The 22460-nt window shown below is 30.5% G+C and overlaps 1 protein-coding gene across 1 annotated transcript; it reads left to right on the top strand.

Moving 5' to 3' along the window:
- The first annotated feature begins 17040 nt into the window (after positions 1 to 17040).
- On the top strand, positions 17041 to 21153 carry LOC107639644 (alpha-soluble NSF attachment protein). Its single transcript, XM_016343197.3, has 9 exons — positions 17041 to 17405; positions 17977 to 18026; positions 18133 to 18205; positions 18569 to 18648; positions 18948 to 19099; positions 19331 to 19490; positions 19569 to 19616; positions 19794 to 19874; positions 20757 to 21153. Exons 1-9 carry the CDS (start codon positions 17252 to 17254, stop codon positions 20835 to 20837), a joined length of 879 nt encoding a protein of 292 aa, XP_016198683.1. The 5' UTR covers positions 17041 to 17251; the 3' UTR covers positions 20838 to 21153.
- Positions 21154 to 22460: the final 1307 nt, after the last annotated feature.

The raw sequence follows: 22460 nt of genomic DNA, 5'->3' as shown, positions 1-22460 counted from the left end.
TCTTTATCAAATTTATAACAGAGCAGACATATACTAGCGGTGAAGGTTTTGGAAAAGATATGCTTACTGGAATAAAGGAGAAACATGGAGACGAAGCAATGGTAGCAGCTCCGACACTTAGAAGAACAAGACTCAGCTTAAACGAACCACAGTCGGAACCCAAACTGGAGTGGGCTAGGGTATGGCAACTGTAGGGACGTCCTCCAGCGACTGCAGCAGCGATTTTCTAGCGCCGTTCGGTGAGGCAGAACAGCGGTGGTAACTTCCACCGTCGTCATCTCCTCTCTTCCGGCGACAAGCTCCTGCGGCAAGGATGGTCGAGCTCCCTTTCAGTAACGGCAACGACGTTACTTTCTTCCTCTTTGCCTCGTTTGACGGTGACGGCGCGGCTGGGGTTCGGTGGCGGTGATTTCTTCGATGGCGGCTACAAGGTGCAGCTTCTCGATCGTGTCTCTCTTCGACTCCCACAAGCGACGGCGACACGCGGTGGCCTCGACTATAGTGGCAAGGAACACGGCGGCACGAGGACGAACGGCGAGGCAATCTTGACGGCAGAACATGGCGCAGTGGCGGCGCGGGTTGGAAGCGGTCTGGCGGCGCGGACAGCTCCCCCCTTTCCCAGCGTTCTCCCTCTCTCGGATCCTCCTCCTTCTCTCGCAACCCTCACTCTCCTTTCTTTCTTTTCTTCTTTCTTTCACTGAACTGTGTATGTGTGTTAGTGAATGAGTGTATTGTTTGTGTGTGTGTGCTGATTGTGTGGATGGGGTAACCGTGAGTGAGGGGGGTGAGAGAGTGAGTGTCACATATGAAGGATAGTGAGTGTCACATGTGAGGGATGGGGTGTTATTTAGTTAGGGTTTGGGATAGATTAGGAAATTTTAATAAAGATAGGAGTAATAATATAATTTTATAAAATAAATGAAAAGATAAAATAATAATTAAAAATCAAATTAAATGTAAAGTATCCATCTTTAAAAATATCTTTTAATTACCAATCTGTAAGTTATTTTCAATTAAATACCAATTTAATAAAAATTAGAGATAAGTAAATTAATTCTCTTTTATTTATAAAATAAGGTTAAAAATCTATATATTAAAATTAAGGCATACAAAATATTCATTATTTTTCAGTTATAAGAACTCTAAATAATAAATAAGAGTTTACTCAACTTTTATACAAAAATATCTAAAATGTAGTCTTAAATAAATATAATACATCATAATAATTTATTAATAATTTTTAAATATTTATGGGTCTTACACAAAGAGAGAAAGATAAAAAATGCATTGCAAAAACAATTTAATCTAATCAATGAATATAAAAAATAAAAGAGAAAAATTAAGATATGTTCTTATAAAAAAAATTTCATGAAAAAGATTATAAAGAAGAACTTATTAATCAACTTCTATAAAAATATTACAAAATTTTGAATTGCTAGTAAATAAAATAATAACACTCTTAAGAATTTTCAATCAAAATACATAAAAAATAATAATATAAAATAAAATCATGAAAACAAATTAGAAAAAATGAATATTAGAAAAATAAAAAATAAAAAAATTGCAACAATTGTACTTAAAACACAAAAAAAAAAACATAAAGCACCTTCTAATTCTGTATATATAAAAAATAATAAATGAATAAAATAAAATAAAATAAATTTATTAAATTTATTCATGTTATTTTTTAATTTATTATGCACCATTCATCTTACAACTGATTAGTATAATTAATTTGGTTAATAAATTAAAAGAAACAAATATAAAAGAAAGAGATAAAAAAAATAAACAAATAAAAATGTGTAGCCATCAAAAGAAAATAAAAAAAGTCTTTTTTTAGTTGTTTTATTTATTAATTATTAATTTATTATAATTAGTTTCACAATATTTATTATACATTATTCGTCTCTTACAAATTAACTCAATCAATTAACTGATATAATTAATTATAGGTAATTAATTATAATTGATATAACTTATTTCGCTATGCTTTTTAAATAAATAATTAAAAAGATGCTTCTCAATTTTATGTTAAAGTAGAATAAAATAAAATACATAAATTAAGTAGATATAAAACTAAAAATTATAAAATTTTATTAACAATAAAATTAAATTAGTACCATAAAACTAAATTTAATGTCTATTTTAAAATAATTATTGACATTTTATTCTTCTATTATTAATAATTTAAATAAAATAATATCCTATAACTTATTTTGTTATCTATTTTAAATAATTACTAACCTTCTATTTTTTTAATTATTTTTTTATCTTATTTATCATTCATGCTTTCAATAAATTATATTAATAAACATAAGATTTATGTCTCCAATATGAAATGGGATCAACAACAAAAACAATAACCAAAACAATGTAGAATCTAACCTATATAGAAAATAGTGTGAAAGTCAAACAACAAAAAATGGACCAAATACTAATTCATAAATTTTTATAAGACACTCACATCTGCAATATCACGTAACTCCTTTATTATATTCCTCTTAGTGAAATTTAAAAATTCATCCTCAGCAATATATTTCGATTTGCCAAAAAGTACTACAAAGTCTCTCTACAAAACATGCTACTAATAAGTCATAATGCCAAAAAGACACTGTCAATTAGCGGTGTTCATGGTGCGGTTTGGATTGGTTTTGAGTTAAAAATTCATCCGATCCAAACACTAATTTTACTTACGGTGCGGTTTGGATTGAATGATTTTTTAAAAAAAATTCGATCCGATCCGATCCAATTTCAAGCGGTTTGAATTGGATTGGATTTGCGGTTTTGTAAATTAAAAAAAATTAAATATACATAACAAGTCTAAACATCAAATTTTAAATAATCAACAATGACATAATAAGTCTCAATAATATCTCAAAAAGTTAATAATAACATAATAATAGAAATAAAATTATAGGTTAGTTTAAATAAATAAATAAATAATATTTTGAACATAAAATATTTATTAAATAATAATAATACATGAATAATATAAAAATGTAACAAATTGAACATGTTATAAGTATAATTGTAAATATAATAATAAAATAATAATATTATAGCACATTGTGCGGTTTGGATTGGATTGGATCGGTTATGAAAAGTAGATCCGAAATCCGATCCGATTCAGCGGTTTGAAAAAAATAAAATCCAATCAAATCCAAATTAATGCGGTTTTGATCGGTTTTCAGTTTGGATTGGATTAGATGAGCGGTTTAATTTAGATCGGTTTGAATTTGAACACCCCTACCGCCAATAGACAGAATCATAAAATAATTCATAATATTGATATAATACTTTTTTTTAAGCATCACAGCCTTAGAAACATCTGGATTTATCCGAAACCTAGTAGTAATACCATACATAATATTTTGCAAAATATTGGTACATACATACAATAGCCCATGCTCAAGTCAATTGTATAATTATATATGATAGAAAAATTATCGAATGAAAAATAGGTAGAATGATCTTTTTATTTAAAATACCAACTATAATCTACTGTAAATCTAATCAATTAGTATAAAAATCCTTTCAACAATATAACTAATTAACTTAAAATTTAGTTTCTTACAATATTATATAATATCACAAAATTAACTTCTATAAAACACAAAACATGATATTTATACCTGAAATTCTCTTTATATAATAATTGTCGAATAAGGCATTGCACCTAAAACACTTTTAGCAACACTTTTTTATAACTATTTAAAACTTTTAAATTAACATTATTACACTCTCTAATAGGCAATAAAAACAATTCTAACTTAATATCTTACTAAAATTACACTATCACTCTAAAAACACGTGAGAGAACTACTTTAGAGAAGACTGCCAAGTGACTCATTGAGCACCTCTTGATAATTAGTAGTTATTGGACACACAGACAGACGTTGAATACTATTGAATTCAAGACAGCTGATTATTTCTTTAAAAAAAATTAACCAAGTAGGATTTTTTTAAAAAAAAATTAAATCAAATAACGGTGTAAAAACACATGCCTTTACTTGACATATATTTGAATTTAAGCAACTTTACATGAATGAATAATTTGACCAAATAAAATTAACTGGTGATCACACTTACATAAAATTAATCAAATTATTCTTAATTTTGAATCATAGTACTTATGATTCTATTATTATTACATGTAGTATCACACTATAAAATTTAAAAACTAAAAAATCTAAATTGAATCACATCTGAGTAAATAGTAAACAAATTATAATAAAAGATATAACTATATAATAGTGATCAAATTTTCATATATCTCTAAAAATCTTTACTCTTACAAATTAAAAAACAACTATAAGTAGCTATTGCTCACCTATTACCACAAAATTCTTGATTCGATTTGCTATTTTTCCAAGAATAACAACATTAAGTCTTAGACTACAGAGAAAAATATAGATTTTATGGGGGATAAAAAAACAAATAACTTGTATAAACATATTAATTATTGAGTAAGGACATCGAAAACACACACACGTGTCATTCTCAATATGAATGACCAACAGATCAATAATTTTGTCATCCTTTATATATTGCCTTCCATCATCTATACCGATCATAACTTTAGTAATGTCTAAAAAAAGATATCAAACAGAAAATTGTGCACAAATCACTTGCTTTAGTGATATTTTTTCATATACAAAACAAAAATAAATTTATATACTATGTTATGAACTGCACATTTACAAACCAAAAAAAAAGGTGTGAAGAGGATATTTCATAATTTTTCTAAAAAGGACCAATTTAATACCACATACAATGGTATTGCATCATAGAAAGAAGATCTGACAGTAGTCCTTACTTAAAAAAATAATTTGAAGGGATGTGCTATTGTGCGGTATAATCTATAGTTATTGTCAATTTCAAAGTATACAAAAACATACACAGCTCCCTCCAATAGCAATGATCTAAACACAGATATCAAATTTCTATCTATAGAAACATGCTTAGTTGTTTCCTATTTTTTTACAAAAAAAAAAAAAAAATTATTATTTACTGTTTATACATGTTAATAATAAGAGTCCAACCAGTGGCGGATCTAGGGGGCCTAAGGTGGCCATGGTCCCCCCAAAATTTAAAAAAAAATAGTAAATAATAATAATTAATAATATTAAATTTATTTTTATATATAATATTAAAAAGTATATAAGTTACAAAATTTTATAAATTAAAATAATTAAAAACTGCACTATGTATTAGATATTTGAATTATTGTTGCTCTTGTTAACAAATAGCCCATTCTAATAATTAATAAAAATAGTTCTATTATACTAGCTCAAACCCATACTATTAATTAAAGTAACACTAGTACATTTTTCAAATATTTGTTTCAAACCATCAGAGGCATCAGCGTCACTTTTCTCTCTCTTTTAGTGATTTCCAAACTTTTGGTCTTCTACTCTTCTCATTCTAATTTTCTTTCCATACCAAAACAAGACATATGAAGAAAAACCATTGAAGAGAAGTGAACAACAAAATATTAACCATTGAATGCACAACAAAGATTCAAAGAGGTATATTTCAATTTTTTTAAGTTAATAACAATGTCAAGTATTATTTATATTATTTATTTAAAATAATTAATTTATTTTTTTTATAATGGACAGTGTTCAAAGATTGAAGTGAGGGCAAAACTTAATAGAATTATTTTTGGGTGAGACTTGGAACAAAAAAATAATCAGGTAAATCAATAACTTTATTTTTGATTATTATATATTTGTGTTTCTAAAATTATTTGTTATTACTCAATAGATTTAATATTTTTTTAAAGAAAATAATATATATGCAATTATTTTTATTTTTTTTGTTAGATAGTTCAAGTTAAGTTAAAAATGTCAAAGATGAAAATAATTCACTCATTTTTCAAGAGAAAAGAGAGAATATATGATGAATAAAATTCAGCTTCAGATTCTTTGAGTAATGTTCAAAATATTATTGAACAACCTGTGGCACAACTTGTTGAGCAAAATTAAAAAATATCAAAATCTTAAAGTATGTAGTCGAACATTGACTTTTATATAATATAATTACTTTTTTGATATATATGCTACAAATCATATTTTATTAATTTTTTATTATATTTTATATTTAATTGCCCCCTCTTATGAAATTTCTGGTTCCGCCACTGAGTCCAACTAAATAAACAAACGAAATTTTAATAAAATATTTCATACAGTAAAAATAACTAAATAAATTAAAAAATAACATGACATTCAATTAATTATAATGTTCATTTAATAAAATTATAATTTGTAGATTCTATATAGTATGATTTTACTAGTAGTTATATAAAGAAAAAAATAAACTCAATACTCAAAAGACAATAGAAAAATAACAAATTATTTGGAATAAGTTAGTATGTAAAAATTTTTTTTGCAAACAAATTAGTCTCTAATATCTTTATTAATTCTAGATAAATAATTAAAAATAATTAATTAAAAGTTCAATCTTAACATATAATTAACTAATAAATTTTTTTATAAAATATGATTTATTGCACTTCTACCTATATTTCAAAATATAAAAAGATTGAAATTTCATCATTTTTTTAGAAAGAAAAACAAAATTAATGCAATTTTAGTTTTCTGCCCCTTTTTTAAGTTTTTAGATAAGTACTTGATTAATTGTAAAAAAATTGTAAAGATAGATGAATTATATATCTTAAAATAAAAGTATATATCTTAAAATTCACTTCATGTATTCTTTATGTAAAAAATTCTTTTGTTAAAATTAAAAAATATATATCTTAAAATTCACCTCACGAAAAATAAAATTTGAAACCTGCAAAAGGACTTTTAAAAGTGTAAAATAGAATCAAACACATGCACATAATGTTATTCAATATATTTTTAGTTGTCACTTGTCAGCTACGTAACTTACTCAAATCATGTACGGGTGAAAATTAGAAACAGTATTAAATATAAAAAACAACAAGGTTTAATTATTTTGGGTTCACTCTACAAAATAAAAAAATAAACCATATTTAATCACCCAAAAAAAATTGACAAAAAAAATAATAAAACAAAATGTTGTCATTCCAATCAGCTTTTTTTTTTTTTTTCAACTTGGAGTTTTATGTTCCAAATCCTTTTTTATTTATATTTTGTCTATTCTTCTTCTAACTTTGACTATGAATTATGAACATCATAAAGAATCATGGAGAACTCATTATATAGTAATTATCACATAAAAAATATAATTTATGAATTTGTACCATAAAATTTTTGTGTATAAGATTAGAGTTTCCTGCTCATTCATAAATACAATTTCAATAGAGTTAATGAATTTGAGATTTTTGAAATTTGGTGGCAACTAAAATCCAATAGCTCTGATATGAATCTTCCAATATTCTCTTATTGGTGTAATCATTTTCAAATAATTATATTGCCTAGCCATTTTTTTTTTGGTGAACAAAGATTAAAAAAACCTAAATTCTAAAATAAAAATATTCGAGTAAGACACGTATAAAAAGATTGTAGGACCATACCTCTTATAATATCTAAGAAGAGATATATTTTCAGATAAATAATTTTAAAATTAAACTACATCCAAATGTATTTAAAATCACAGATTTTTCATACCTAAAAGAAGAAAAAATCTATCTAAATGATTCATAAAAAAAATATTTGAGTTAAAAATAAAACATACATTTTGTATCATAAATATTTTTCAATTAAAACGTGCAGAGTAAAAAAGATAGAAAAATAAAATTTGAGAAAAAAGAATAAAAAAATAGTGTAAAAAAACAATAAAACCTAATCAAAATATTGAGCAAGAAAAAGAAAATCTATAAAAAAAAAACAGCAACAAAATTAAAATCAATAAAAATAAAACAAGAAAGAGTTGAAAAAAAAACGTTGAAAAAGAAAAACTCAAACGATAAAAAAAAAAAAAAAAAAGAAAGAAGAGAAGAAGCATCCTGAGTTTTAATTGAATAAAGTTCCTTCCACGTCACAAGCGACCTCTCCAAAAAAACTCTCATGCATCATCAATAATCATGAAGATGATTCCACGAAAGATAACGTGGAATAGTAACTAGATTGGGAGAGAAAATTCTGCTCTGCAAATGTAGTTGCCTCTTTAGGGTCCGGTCACTTTGTGATGACCTAAAATAAAAGAAAAAAAATTAAATCGTTTGATTCATTATGTATAATTAATACATATATAATATTTTATCTACTCTTAATTCATTAGTGTAAGTATAGTCTTTCGTTTAAATATTTAAATCAACTAATACAGTAATAATTAAATACAGTATCTTTCTATAATTTTAAGTTTGTCTAATACCAAAAAATATAATATCTTGCTATAATTTCAATTAAAATTAACAGTAATAATTAAAAATAAAATTAAAAGATTATTTTAATTAAATATTTTAATAAATTAAATCATCATTAAAATAAAAAATAATAGTGTCATTTTTAGTTTGATATAAATTAGAATAATAGCAATATACAATAATAAAGTTAGACAAAATTATAACAGATCCATTATTTCATAACTAATATTATTATAAATTTTAATAAATAAGACAATAAAAATTAATCAAATTAATTTAAATTTATTGTATTTAAATAAAATAAATAATAAAATAAATATTTTATTATAAACCTTATAAATTAATGAACTAATTAACTGATATAACAAATTATAATTAATAAATTATAATTAATTGATTAATATAAATTATAATAAATTATATTAATATTTAAATATTTAGTCAAATCAACTAATTGGTATAACTAAATCAGTGTAATAAATTATATGTAATGAGCTAAAGAAATAAATCGAAAAATATTTTTTAGAACATGCTACGTCAACTCTATCATTAAGTGTAAAAATATAATTTTTATATTAAAAATGGATAAATATAATAATACAGAATCTTTTAATTAGATTTGGAAGGAAGCTACATCAAAAATATTTTTCTTTCGTGAAAACATTTTTTAAATTATCTCCGATCTTATTTGTTAAGATTAACTATAATTAAATTTTGTATCTACACTTAGCATATAATTTAACATAGAAAATACCTGTATCCTCTTTTAAATTTAGATGTAATATTTTTTTTTCATTTATAAGTGTCATTAGGCTTTTTTATGAATAATTTTTTGTTAATTTATTATTCTTTTACTTTTCTTTATTTTTAAGTATTAATTTAGTTTTTTTTATGTTTTTTTATATTTCCTTTTTATTGGTAATTAATTTTTTCGCTCAATGTAAAATAAATCTGACATATTCAATATTTATTTATTTAATTAACGTTTAGATAAAAGATAAATTTAAAATATTATTCACTTATAAAGTTTTTTGACAGAAAGAAATGTTTCTCATTCATAAGAAAGTCAATCAGCACTTACAAATATTAAAGAAACATCAATTCTACGTAGATAACAAGAAGATAGAAATCTCATGTATTGAACTAAAATTTGATAACAAGCCCAACATTCGATTATTAAAAATCTTAACAAGAAGAAACAGAGACCAAATAGAATCTCTTTTGTTTCTAAATCTACACATATGTGCTGCAAGCCAATAAGATACATCTTCTTCTTCTCCATATAGATTTAAAATATTTTCTGATTCTAAAAATTTTTCTATAAACAAAACTATTTCTTCGTAGAGTTTTTTTTCAAAATCTGAAAAAATCTGTATCATCAGAACACCACCAGCAACCATAAAAAGAACCAAAACGTCACCACAAATAAGGGGAAAAAATCACATATGGGTTATAAAACCAGAAATACAGAACTAAGTTCAGGTCCGAAGGAAGGTTATTTTAGATTTAGATATGGATCTCAAATCTAAATCCCTAAAATAAAGTCAGAAAAAAAGAAACAAACAAAGAAACAGAAAGCAAGGAGATAAGAGAGAAGAAGATAAAGAGGTGGCAGAGTAGTGTGGGCGGAGGCGGAAGAGAAAAGGAAAACAGAGGAGAAGGAAAAAGGAGGAGAAAGAAGGGAAGACAGTGGAGACGAAAAGAGAGAAAAGGTTAAAGGAGACGGAAGTATAGGAGGGCCACCGCGGCCAAAATTGAGACGGCGGCCCTCAAGAGAGCTTTGCGGTTTTACCTCAACGGGAGAAAGAGAGAGAGGAGCTGCTCTCATTTTGTCCAAACTCTTTCAATGTGTACTTTTATGGTAGAAACTCAGGTGTAGTCAACTTCACGTGAAGTTGATACCTAAGAGTCGTTAGATGATTTGACTGATTTGACTAAATTTTCATCTAACGGCTCTCAAATATCAACTTCACGTAAAGTCGATTTCACATGAGTTTTCACCTACTTTTATTCTTTTGTACTCATTTATAAAGTTCATACAAGCATTTAATATTTAAAGTAATATTGTAATAAAAGTATATATATCAACAAATATAAATATAGATTATTTGTTTAAATAAGTGTGGGAAGTTCAATTTTTATCTTATGTATATATCATGCAGCAATTCATTGATTAATAATAAATTTCTAAATATAATTTTGATTAATAATAAATTAATCTTTAACCTGATTATCGAAATAGAAGATACTATAAAAAATAAACAAAATAAACAAAACAAAATTTGACACACTTGACATATAACAAATATAAATTTAATTTTTACATATTGTGAGTATAAAAGAATTTTATATAAATAACAAATTGTATCATCGTATAAGTAAAAAACTAAAAATAATTAAGTTACAAATTTATTACTTAAAATACTCTTTAAATGCATAAATCTAATTGATGGTTATATAAAACTCTTTACAATATATATATATATATATATATATTAAATTAAAAAATATCATAAAATATTTTATAGGGTAAAGTATAGTTTTGTTCCTAATATTTGCGATATTTTTAAAAAATATTTCTAATATTTAATCTCATTTAATTTGGTTCTAACATTTTCAATTCATTTAATTTTGTCTCTAATATTTTTTATTTATGTCAAAATTATTTTTGAAAGAAATCAATTTTGTCCCTAATATTTTAGATGGAGTTAATCTCCAGGAATAATTTTGATACAAATAAAAAATGTTAGATATAAAATTAAATATAACTAAACGTTAGGGATTATTTAAAAAATAATTATACTATATGTACACTAAAATTAGCCACCAGTATAAAATAAATATTGGAATGTAAATACATTGAAAATAAATTAAGTCACACATGTATTTATACACAAATACATTAATAACTTATTTTAGTAGCTGATTTTATTGTACAAATAATATTTTTATTTTAAAATTACAAATACTAAGTACTAAAAATATATTTTATCCTATTTTATATTTAATAACTCAATATTATTGGCTATTAGATACCATCTAAAGTTTAACTAATTATTAGATGGAAAAAACAATATTTTTATTTTTTACATGAAAAATAATTAGTAATCTTAACATATCTTTTTAATTTTTAAATATATTTTTTGTATATTTTATTTTGGTTTAATTACTCTGTTGGTCCCTATAATTTGGACGAATTTTTAATTAAGTCCCTATAATTTTTTTCCTTTTAATTGAGTCCCTAAACATTTTTTTTTGTTTTAATTGGGTCCTTACAGTGACAAAAAACGTTTGGGTTAACGGAATATTCCGTTCCGAAATTGGATATACCCAATTACAAACGTTTTTTGTAATCCTCAATGTATTTACCTATTTTATGTTGACAAAAATGCCCCTACCTTAATAAACGATTAACCCTGGCTTTTCCTCCCTTTTCACTGAGGCAAAAGAAACCCTTCCTCTTCACCCCCATCTCAGTTTCTGATTGTTGGATGACGCATTCGCATTCCACCATGGTGTGATCGAGGCTTGTTGCTTGCTTTCGTGGCCTCCTTTGTCGAAGGTGCTACTGTCGTCGTTGTTGCAAAGGTACGAGTTACAGTTTTTTACACTTTTTTCCCTTCTTCATTCTTCCAGAAGTTGGCGAATGCTACGGCGTTAAAGTCATTAGCATTGTTGGTAATGTTTGATTAGGGGATGACTAATCAGCACTTTTCGTTTTTTGTTGTGTAGCAATGGGAGAATCAGAGTTCACAATAGAGCTCCATCACGGAGGAAAATTTATTGACAGGGGAGATGGACTACAATATTTAGGTGGGTTGGTTGTGGAAGACTTGCATTTTGAACTAGATGAATGGTCTTTGCAAGAGATAGTGAGTTTTCTGAAGGGTCTAGGCTACAAGGGTTATGCGAAGCTATGGTGGAACGAACCTGGGATGGAGTTGAAGTTAGGTCTGAAAGAGTTGAAGTCAGATGGGGATGCTGTTAGAATGGCTAGGGCTTTAGTTACTGATTCTGTGAAGCATGGTATAGTGTACACTGTTGATGGTTATAGAGAAGGTAATGGGGTTGAAATCACATCAATGGATCCAGATTATGTCCCAGATGAAGGTGAGGATAGTGGACTGATAGAAGTAGAAGTCGATGCAGAGTCAGAACCCTCAACTGAGGAGGATAGGTTTGATGATAGTGCTGATGATGGTGAACATGAGGATTACTTTGGGTTCGATGTAGAGGATGGTGTTGATGATGGACAAGCAAATGCGTTTGGTGGGTTCAATGGCCCGCTAAATCAAGAAGCCACAACAGATAAGGGTGCTGAGGATAATGAAGCTCCTGGAGAGATGGATGAAGAAATTGGAGACATTTCAGATGGTTATGAAACTGAAGACATAGATAGTTACGAGGGAGATTCTGATAACATGATTAAGAAAAAAAGGTTTCCTAAGTATGATGAGGCAGAAATGTGTAGAGAGTATCAGTTTAGGGTTGGGTTGGAGTTCAAAACACTGTCCCAGTTTAAAGAGGCAATTAAGGAGCATGCCTTATTGAATGGGAGAGACGTTAGGTATAAGAAGAACGACAAGTTGAGGTGCAGAGTAGTGTGTAAGGGACAAAAAGGAAAGTGCAAGTGGATTTGCTTTGCAAGTAAGGTAGGAGGATCTGATTGTTTTAGGATAAAAACCTTGAAGGGCAAGCATACCTGTGGGAGAAGTTATACTGGTAGGCTTGCTTCTAGTGAGTGGATATCAAAAAAGATTGTGAACAACATTAGTCGTGGAGAAGATATGCGGCTGGCCACTATTATTCAAACAATTCAGGACAAGTATATGGCAAATGTTAGTGTTGGAAAGGCTTACTGGGCAAGGAGAAAGGCAAGGAAAGAAGTACATGGAAGGGCCATACTACAATATGCTAAATTGAGGGATTATTGTGCTGAGATTTTAAGGGCAAATCCGGGGTCCAAGCTTAGTATTGTTATAGATAGGCCATCTTTAACTCACCAACCGCGTTTCATGAGGATGTACATGTGCCTTGATTCAGTGAAGCAGGGCTTCTTGGCTGGTTGTAGGCCGATCATAGGAGTGGACGGGTGTCACTTGAAAGGGGACCACGGTCAGCAGCTACTAGTTGCAGTAGGGAGGGATCCTAATGACAATTATTTTCCAATTGCGGTTGCAGCAGTGGAGGCGGAAACAAAGGACAGCTGGGGATGGTTCTTTGATCTGTTGCTGAATGATATCGGTGAATCAAGAAGATGGGTATTCATGTCGGATCAACAAAAGGTAATGATAAACTGACTTATGATTGTAACTATTTCATTCTACTTGCATTGTTTTTGTTGATTGAATCATGGTATATTGTACTCTGTTGTTTTTGTTGGTTTAGGGTTTGATGCAAGTTTTTGGTGAGATGGAACCTTCTATTGAGCATAGATTATGTTTAAGGCATCTCTATGCAAACTGTAAGAAGGCATATGGTGGAGGGACAGTTCTGAGGGATCTAATCCTATCCATTGCTAAGGCTACCTATGTGGAAGAGTGGGGACGAAGAATGAATCTGCTGAAGGAGAAAAATAGGGACTGTTATGATAAACTGATGGGAGTGGACCCAAAGTTGTGGACAAAGAGCCATTCACGTTTATGGCAAAGAGTGATATGCTAATGAATAACATATCAGAGGCTTTCAATGGCAGGATTCTTGAGGCTAGAGACAAGCCCATTCTGACGATGTTTGAGTGGATCAGATGCTGCTGGATGTTAAGATTTGCAGAAAAGAAGAAGAAGGCTGAGAAGTATGAAGGATCCATTCTGCCTAAACCAAAAAAGAGGTTGGATCTCATTGCAACAAGAAGTATGGAATGGCAAGCTAGATGGGCAGGTGAGCTGAAGTTTGAGGTTCATCACAAAAATAGGATTATCATGGAAAGGTTTGTGGTGGATCTGTTAGCTGGTACTTGCAGCTGTCGATTTTGGGGTTTGAGTGGTATGCCATGCCCACATGCATGCAGTGCCATCTTTGAAAAGGGTGATAATCCTGAAGAGTATTGTAGCAATTACTATAGTCCAGCAGCATACCTTGCAACATATGGAAAATCAATTGCTCCAATTAATGGAGAGAACATGTGGCCGAAAGCGAACTATGATACCATCATACCCCCAGTTTTCAGGGTTAAACCTGGTCGGCCAAGAATGGTACGGATTAGAGAACCAGATGAAAATAGATCTCAAACGAAGTATAGAAGGACGGGTACCTCTGTGACTTGCAGCAATTGCGGCCAGTATGGACACAACAGGAGGCACTGCCCAAATCCTATTGTCTCAGGTACATCTTATTTTGTTGTTGTTTTATAATTGTTGGTTGCACCAGTAGCTTTCTGTGATGTTCTGTTAATTCGATTGAACTTGCATCAGCTCCTGAACCAGCTGCTGCTGCATCTGATGTTGCAACTGACTCAGCTGCACCTGGGAATAATGCACATGATTCTGGATCTGCTGCAAGGGGGAGAGGCAGAGGAAGGGGTGCGGGACTGGGTAGAGGAAGGGGCAAAGGAAGAGGAACTGTTGTCACAGGTAATTCATGGATTTGTTGCTACATACTAGAAAGTTGATATTTTTGTTATTAGGAAATGAGTTAACCATTATACTTTTGTTCCATCAGCCTCTGCACCAACTACTGCTGCTGCTGAATCTGCTGCTACGAATGGGACTGCTGCTGCTGGATCTGCTACAAGGGGGAGAGGCAGAGGGAGGGGTGTGGGACTTAATAGAGGAAAAGCAACTAGTATCACAGGTATAACTATAATTTGCTATTTCATAATCCATAGTTGAAAGTATTTACTGGTGTAATGATTTAAAAATTTGGTTATTGTTGCATCAGCCCCTACACCAAATACTGTTGCTGCTGAATTTGGATCTGCAACTGTGTCATCCCTTACTGGATCTGGTTCTGCAAATGACTCACCCCTTGCTGGATCTGGTTCACCTGATACTGGAGCTGCTTCAAATCCTCCTCATACACCAGCAACTCAACCAACTCCCTTCATTGAACCACTCATTCACCAGACTCCACAAGTGGCACCAGTTACACAACCTTTGCCTAAGACTAGGACTTTTGGGATGAGAAGAAGTGAAAGACTGAAGATGGGGATAAGAAAGGGAGTAGCCAAACCTGCTGAACACATAGACCTCACAGATGATTGAAGTTTTTAGGGTTATGTAGCTCCTCCTACTGTGGATTTATGTAGGACTTTTTTTGTGTAGTATAGTATACTGTGGATGTATTTTGGTATTGGGAACATCACTTTTTTAGTTTATTTTGCTTTGTGGTGGACCACTTTTGGTAGTACATTGTAGGTGGAGCATTTATTTTGTAACTAGTGCAAGTTGGATCCACTGAACTTATCTAATGTGTGGAATATGTTAAGGACCACTAATATGAATTACATTATTCTAATGATGCATCTGTGATAGGCTGATATCAGTTGTTTTTAGTTGTGTGCATTTTCATTCAATATCACAACATTATATTTATAGCAGCAAACAAATAAAACTTTCATCCATTCAATCTAAATAACATAACATACACTTTTTATAGCTCCTCCGTTTAAAGCCAACAATGACCACTACATCAATAAACTTTACCACACAGCACTGCAACTATTAGGATTACAAAACAAAAAAAATAACATCATCTGCATCTTGCTCTGCTTCTTCATGTTTTCTTCCAACTTTCGAAGTTCCTCCTGGACTGAATTCAGCTCTACACAGATTCTTCCAACACAGTCATCAACTTCTCCAATCTCCACCTTTAACCTCTCCGTGTCAACACTAAGTCTATCAACCTTCCTTTCTTGTGCATTTTCACCCCTAATTTCACCCTCTACTCGACCAGAGTGATACTGTGAAGACAATAAGCAAACATCGCCAACCTTCTTTTCTTCATCAACCCATTCAAAAAATTTGCATCTTCTACTTGGGCAAGACATAAACCTTCTATTTGGATTCTTGGGTGTATTAGAACTTTTCAGAATCAGAGAGTCTCCACAGAAGCAACGACTCCTCCTCTCCTTCTGCTTCAACCACTCACCTTTCACATCATCTTCATTATCAATCCACTCAAAAAAACTGCACCTTGGCACTCGTCCACAAGCTACATACCTCCTTCCATGGCTGGCCACTTTAGAAGAAGACAGAACAACAACTGTCTCCCCACAATAACACAAATGTCTTCTCTTGTTGAGACTTCTTGAACTCGAAATTCTCGAAGAATGTTAGCTGGAATTCATGCAAGGTCAGAAAATTTCAGCAACAAATAAGAAGAAAGGGAGAAGAGGAGAACGACAAACAGAATAGGGTTTTGGAGTTTTAGGAGGAGGACAAGGATTATGTAGTGTTATAAACATGGGTATTTTGGTAAATTTAACACAGGTCAACGTTTTACTTAACGTTGACTGCCAATAGGGACCCAATTAAAACAAAAAAAAATGGTATAGGGACTCAATTAAAAGGAAAAAAACTATAGGGACCTAATTAAAAATTCGGCCAAACTATAGGGACTAACAGAATAATTAAACCTTTTATTTTTAATATTTTTTTGAACTAACATAATAACATATATTTAAATTATTACTCATTTAAATATTAAGAAAATAAATAAAGAAATGTGTTACTCGTAGTCTCGTAATCATTATTCTTTTCGCATACTCAATTACTCATAATTGGATATGATAAGAGTAATAGTAATTTAGTCTTTAATTTTGTATTCGTTTTTGAGTTTCCAACAATAACCAATTTTGATTAGGAGTGAGAAACACCTATGGGGCGATGACTCATGTCATTCAAACAATTCGTGGCTTAGAAAATGAGAAAAGAGAAGAAAAGAAAAGAAGAGAATAAACGCTGAAGTAAAGTGGTTGAAGTAGCATAATCATTGTTCATTCCATTTCCGCAGACCAAAATGGCAGAAGAACAGATAGCGAAGGGAGAAGAATTTGCAAGGAAAGCAGAGAGGAAAATCTTCTGTGGTTGCTGCGCTGTTCTTGGTTCCAATTATGAAGAAGCCGCTGAACTCTTCAAGAAATCCGCAACTTCCTTCAAACTCGCCAAATCATGTTTGTTCTTACTCTTCGCACCTCACATTCTTTCAATCTACCTTATTCTTGTTGTCATTTTTGTTATTCATTCATGCTTCATCATGATGGTTATGCTTATGGTGTTAGGTACCTGCTCAAGGTTTTTATTGTATTTTTTTTACCCGTCAAAAGATCCATTATGAATTTTGGACTTCTATGCACTTCCTTTTGTGGAGTAAATGCCAGAAAGTTTTTTCCTTTTGTTTTGCTAGTGTGTGATTTAGAAACAACCTGCTTAACTTTTGTGTTTTTTGAAATCCTAAATGATCAATTTAAGCATGTAAATTTATTGGTACATTTTCATTCTCCTAAAATAGATTGCCTTGGAGCAACCGTTGAGTTGTCTCTGTGTGGCATCAGTTGCTGATTTAATTATCAGGTAGGCTGCCTGTGCGATCCTTTCCGAGTTCCGACCCTGCGTTAATGCAAGATGCTTGTGCACCGAGCTTCCCTTTAGAGTATATATTTGAGTCTTGGTTATCTTGGGTTGTTTTTGTAATTTTGTTAACTTCCTGTTTGATCTTTGATGTCTGCGTACACATTTGTTCAGGGGACAAAGCAGGTTCAGTGTACATCAAATTGTCTAAATGCCATATGAAGGTATAGTTCTAGTGTGACTATGAACATTTTCAAACCTTTGAAGCGGAATTTGTGTATTCGGGTTTAAATATGATAAGTTGATAACCATTTGCAATGATCTCTGCAGTTAGATAGCAAGTATGAAGCTGCAAATGCTTATGTAGATGCTGCTCATTGCTATAAGAAGATATCCACAAAAGGTGCTCTTCAGCTTCAGTGTCATCTGTGTGTGTTTTGGATCTGTTTGCATACATGTAATATGTAAGGTAATCAAACTCGAGATCACACCTAAACTTGTGGATCTTAGGTAAATTTGAACCGTCAAGACACATCCTATAATCTCGTAAATTCATTAAATCCGTACATAAACTTGTAAACTGTTAACTTGAGAGTGAACGTTGCATATATGACTTGCTTAGTGTTGGCTGATACTTGTCATATATATCAGAATATTGAGTTTGCTTGCTCTTAAGAATTCTTGATTGGGAGGCGTAACCCTCAAATTACACATACTTCTCTCTTTCTGTTAACAATACTTGTCGCTTTGCTTTTGATGTTTTAAGGAGCAATTCCATGCTTAAAACAAGCAGTAACTCTCTTCACAGAGGTTGGTAGACACGTCATGGCTGCAAAGCATTGCAAGGTACCTTCTTCTTTTATGTTGATTTCCAGTCCTTAATAATATAAATTCGGTCTATTTGCTGCACATAATATAAATTGAACCTCTGACTGAAACATCCCTGGCATGTACCATTTTTCTGGTGCCATTATAGCTACATGCTAGTTATATATATGCATTCATTGTTCCATTCCCGAAATCTTTTGACAACCATTTCGTGTACGTCTTACTGTTATGTTAGAATTCTGCCTCCATTATTTTGAGGATCTGATAAGGAGATTAAATCCTTTAGAGAAGAGTTAAATTTGTCTTTCTGGATCTAGGAAATCGGCGAACTATATGAGCTTGGCCAAGATGCGGAGAACGCTAAAACATATTTTGAGAGGGCTGCTGAACTTTATGAACCCGAGGATGCGACAACAACTGTGATCCAGTGCAAAGCAAAGGTTGCACAATTTTCTGCCCAACTTAAAGAGTGAGTATTGTTCTTCCAATGCAATTTTTTGGTACCGGTTTGCTGGGAGTTATGCTTCTTGAACCTCCCTCTGCCTGCATATATATTGGAATTCCATCTAATTTATACCCTTGACAATGGTGATAGCCATTAACAGACTGCATTGGGATAAGCATCTCCATTTGAATCTAATAGTTTGAATTTATAAAACATAAGAACTTGAAATGTATTAATATACTTAGCATTTATCAGATTTCAGAAGGCAATGAAGATTTACGAAGATATTGCCCGACAATCACTCAACAGTAATTTGCTGAAATATGGAGTTAGAGGATATCTTCTTAACTCTGGCATTTGCCAGCTTTGTCTAGGGGATGTTGTTGCAATTAACAACACCTTGGAGCGCTATCAGGTTCATTTAGTTTTTCTTCTTGATGTTGAAATATTATATTGATGCATATTGTTTATATTTTTCTCATTGATCATGTAGGACTTGGATCCAACATTCTCCAGAACTCGTGAATACCAATTTTTGGCTGTAAGTGGTGGAATTATCTAGTATTCTTGGCTCTTCATTTTTTCTTTTGTTTATTTTGAATAACTCTTTTTTCCCCCTTAATGGTCTTAGTACCATTAGCTTGCGTTGCTTTTTAACTTGTTCTTTTCTTGCTCGTTGTTTACTTGATATCGATTGAAATGTATTATCAAATTTCAGGATTTGGCTGCTTCAATTGATACTGAAGATGTTGAAAAGTTTACTAGAGCAGTCAAGGAGTTTGAGAGTGCGACCCCGTTGGTATGTTTCTAAGTAAAGAGAAACTGACTTTTTCTCCTCTTATTTTTGTCCCGCAACTTGTGTATTAGGAAAAGTAATGCCGCACAACAGCGTTAGATGTTTCTGGTAAACTATAAGAGAAACATCATATGATTATATCAGTAGTTGCATTTTAGTATAACTGTTAGGAAGTAAGGTTTGGTTCTTTCTAGTGTCTGTTATGATATGCTGATGGATTAAATTTGTAAAAGCAATGTCAATAATCCAATTTTGCTTTGTTCAAAAGATCTGACCAATTCAATTCGTCACAATCTTAACTTTTTTCCAATTACAAGTGCATGTAATAAATCAAATCCTTACAATAGTTATAGTTTGTTGTGTTCTTGGTATTTGAGGATTTGGTGATACCATTATTTTTATATAGATACGTAAATGGACCGAGTTCACACATGATTCAAGACGGCATTCAATGATGTGTTTGATTCATGTATCCGACCCCACCTAGTTGGACAGAGTTTTGTTAATTTTGTTGCTATATTGTTTTGTATTATGCATCTTCTCCTCCTTCCATTTACAAACCTCAATACCTTTGTGATAGGGTTCAATGGCGTTGTCTGGTCCATGTAACTGACCCCAACTAGTGAGATAAGGCTTTGTTGTTGTTGTTGTCAATACCTTTGTGACCTTTACGGTGTCAATTATATCCCATTTCTTAAAAAATCATGTTTCTATACGTTGTTCTAGTTAATTGAATGGACATTTTTTTAATATTTAAGGTGTCAAAAGCCAAAATTTTCTTTCAGTTTCATCTAGAGACACATTTATCCTCCTATCAAAGTAGTACATGATTCTCATGTTACATGTGGCATGTATCATGATTTTGATTGTTTCAATTCAATGTAGGATGCTTGGAAGTCAAACCTTCTGTTGAGAGTAAAGGATGCCTTGAAAGCAAGAGAGATGGAAGATGGTGATTTGACATGAAATCAACCACAATTTAATATTTTTCTACTAATGGAGTTAACTTTCAACTTCGACTAGATCTTTGTCATCTTTTTGGTCCACGACCGCTGTATTCATAGTCGAGTAAGATAATTAATTCTTCCCTGGCTTGTAGACATATCGATGAGGGGGATATCTCGCCGGAAATTTTAAAGCTTTCTTATCTATTGTTGAGGGTTGTATGTACAGAAGTTGACTGAAAATTTGTTGCTAAGAAAATTTGGAGATATCTTGGTTATAGTTGTCTTGTCTGAATCATGGCTTTATTGAATGAAAACCGAATTGAATGATTACATAAGATACCTATCCAATGAGAGAGGAATGATTCTTATATTTGGGAGGGGGTCACTAACAATTAACAAACAGCTAACTAATATGTAATATCCACTCCTCAAGTAACAGAACTGTCATGAGAAAATTACTGCCATAAGTTATAACAGAATTGGACTGTCCTAAAGTACATTCACTGCCATGAAATTAGTAACTACATTCACTGTCATAAGTCATAACAGAATTGGACTGTCCTAAAGTAAGGTAGAGTCGGCTATATGGATTAAACGATGTTTTTGAACCCTGTTATGTATTATGTTTGCAGTAAAACTGTTTATACGTAGATTTACTTTGACCTTCTCATGTGTGTTCTTTTTAAGTTTTTTTTCTATCATTTGTCTCTTGTCAACCTTCTATCTCATCTATCCTCCTAATTAGATATTTTATTAATTTTCTTATATGTCCAAACTCCAAACCATAATTAAAAAACTATATTACAGTTTTTGTCCTAAAGGCCAAATATATAATTTAGTATTGATTAAATATTGTAAATTAACTTTGTTGTCGTTAAAAGAAAGTCGCATTAAGATTTTATTGAAAGAAAAAAATGAAAAATAATTCAATAAAAAAATAAAAGAAAACAAATGTCATTGGGACATTTTTTAGTCAATGGAAAATTCGTCACAGCACTATTAGAGGCTAGCTTTTGTTAATACTAAAAAATTAATAGCACATCAGCAAAAGTTATGGAATCAAAACTGTTATGGAGTATGGACAATATGCTAAACCCAACAAATTCTTTTACTATTTCTTGGGGTTTGATTGGCAATCCTCACCACCACCAACTCCAGATTCCCCATATCACTAGACCAAAACAAAAAATTATAGTAGTATATAATTTCTCATATAAATAACAAGAGATGTTTAATGTACTAACTCTTTTTTAATTAAAAGTATTTTTTATTTATATATAATATCGTCAAATTGCATATTAAGAAAGGATCTTAATTTGTTATGAAAGAAAAACGATACACATATCATCAGTCACCATAAAGGATGTTAAAAAAGAAAAAGGAACCTCCCAATTTCTGAGCAGGAACAAAGAGAAAATTACAAGGTTTAAAGGGTAAAATATGTTTTTTTTTTTTTAATCTCTAACGTTTTTAAAATTTTCTAAAATTACCTCTAACGTTTAATTTGATTCAATTATATCTTCAACGTTTAAAATAATTTTAATTTTATCTCTGCCGTTAAATTTTTAATATTCAAAAGTTAGTTAAATTTTTAACATTCAAAAGTTAGTTAATGTTTTTTTTTCAGTTTTACCCTTTAACT

The sequence above is a fragment of the Arachis ipaensis genome, chromosome B4, assembly GCF_059453495.1.
Source record: "Arachis ipaensis isolate K30076 ecotype BB chromosome B4, ASM5945349v1, whole genome shotgun sequence".
Taxonomy (NCBI): Eukaryota; Viridiplantae; Streptophyta; class Magnoliopsida; order Fabales; family Fabaceae; genus Arachis; species Arachis ipaensis.
This window is presented reverse-complemented; position numbering and strand designations above follow the sequence as displayed.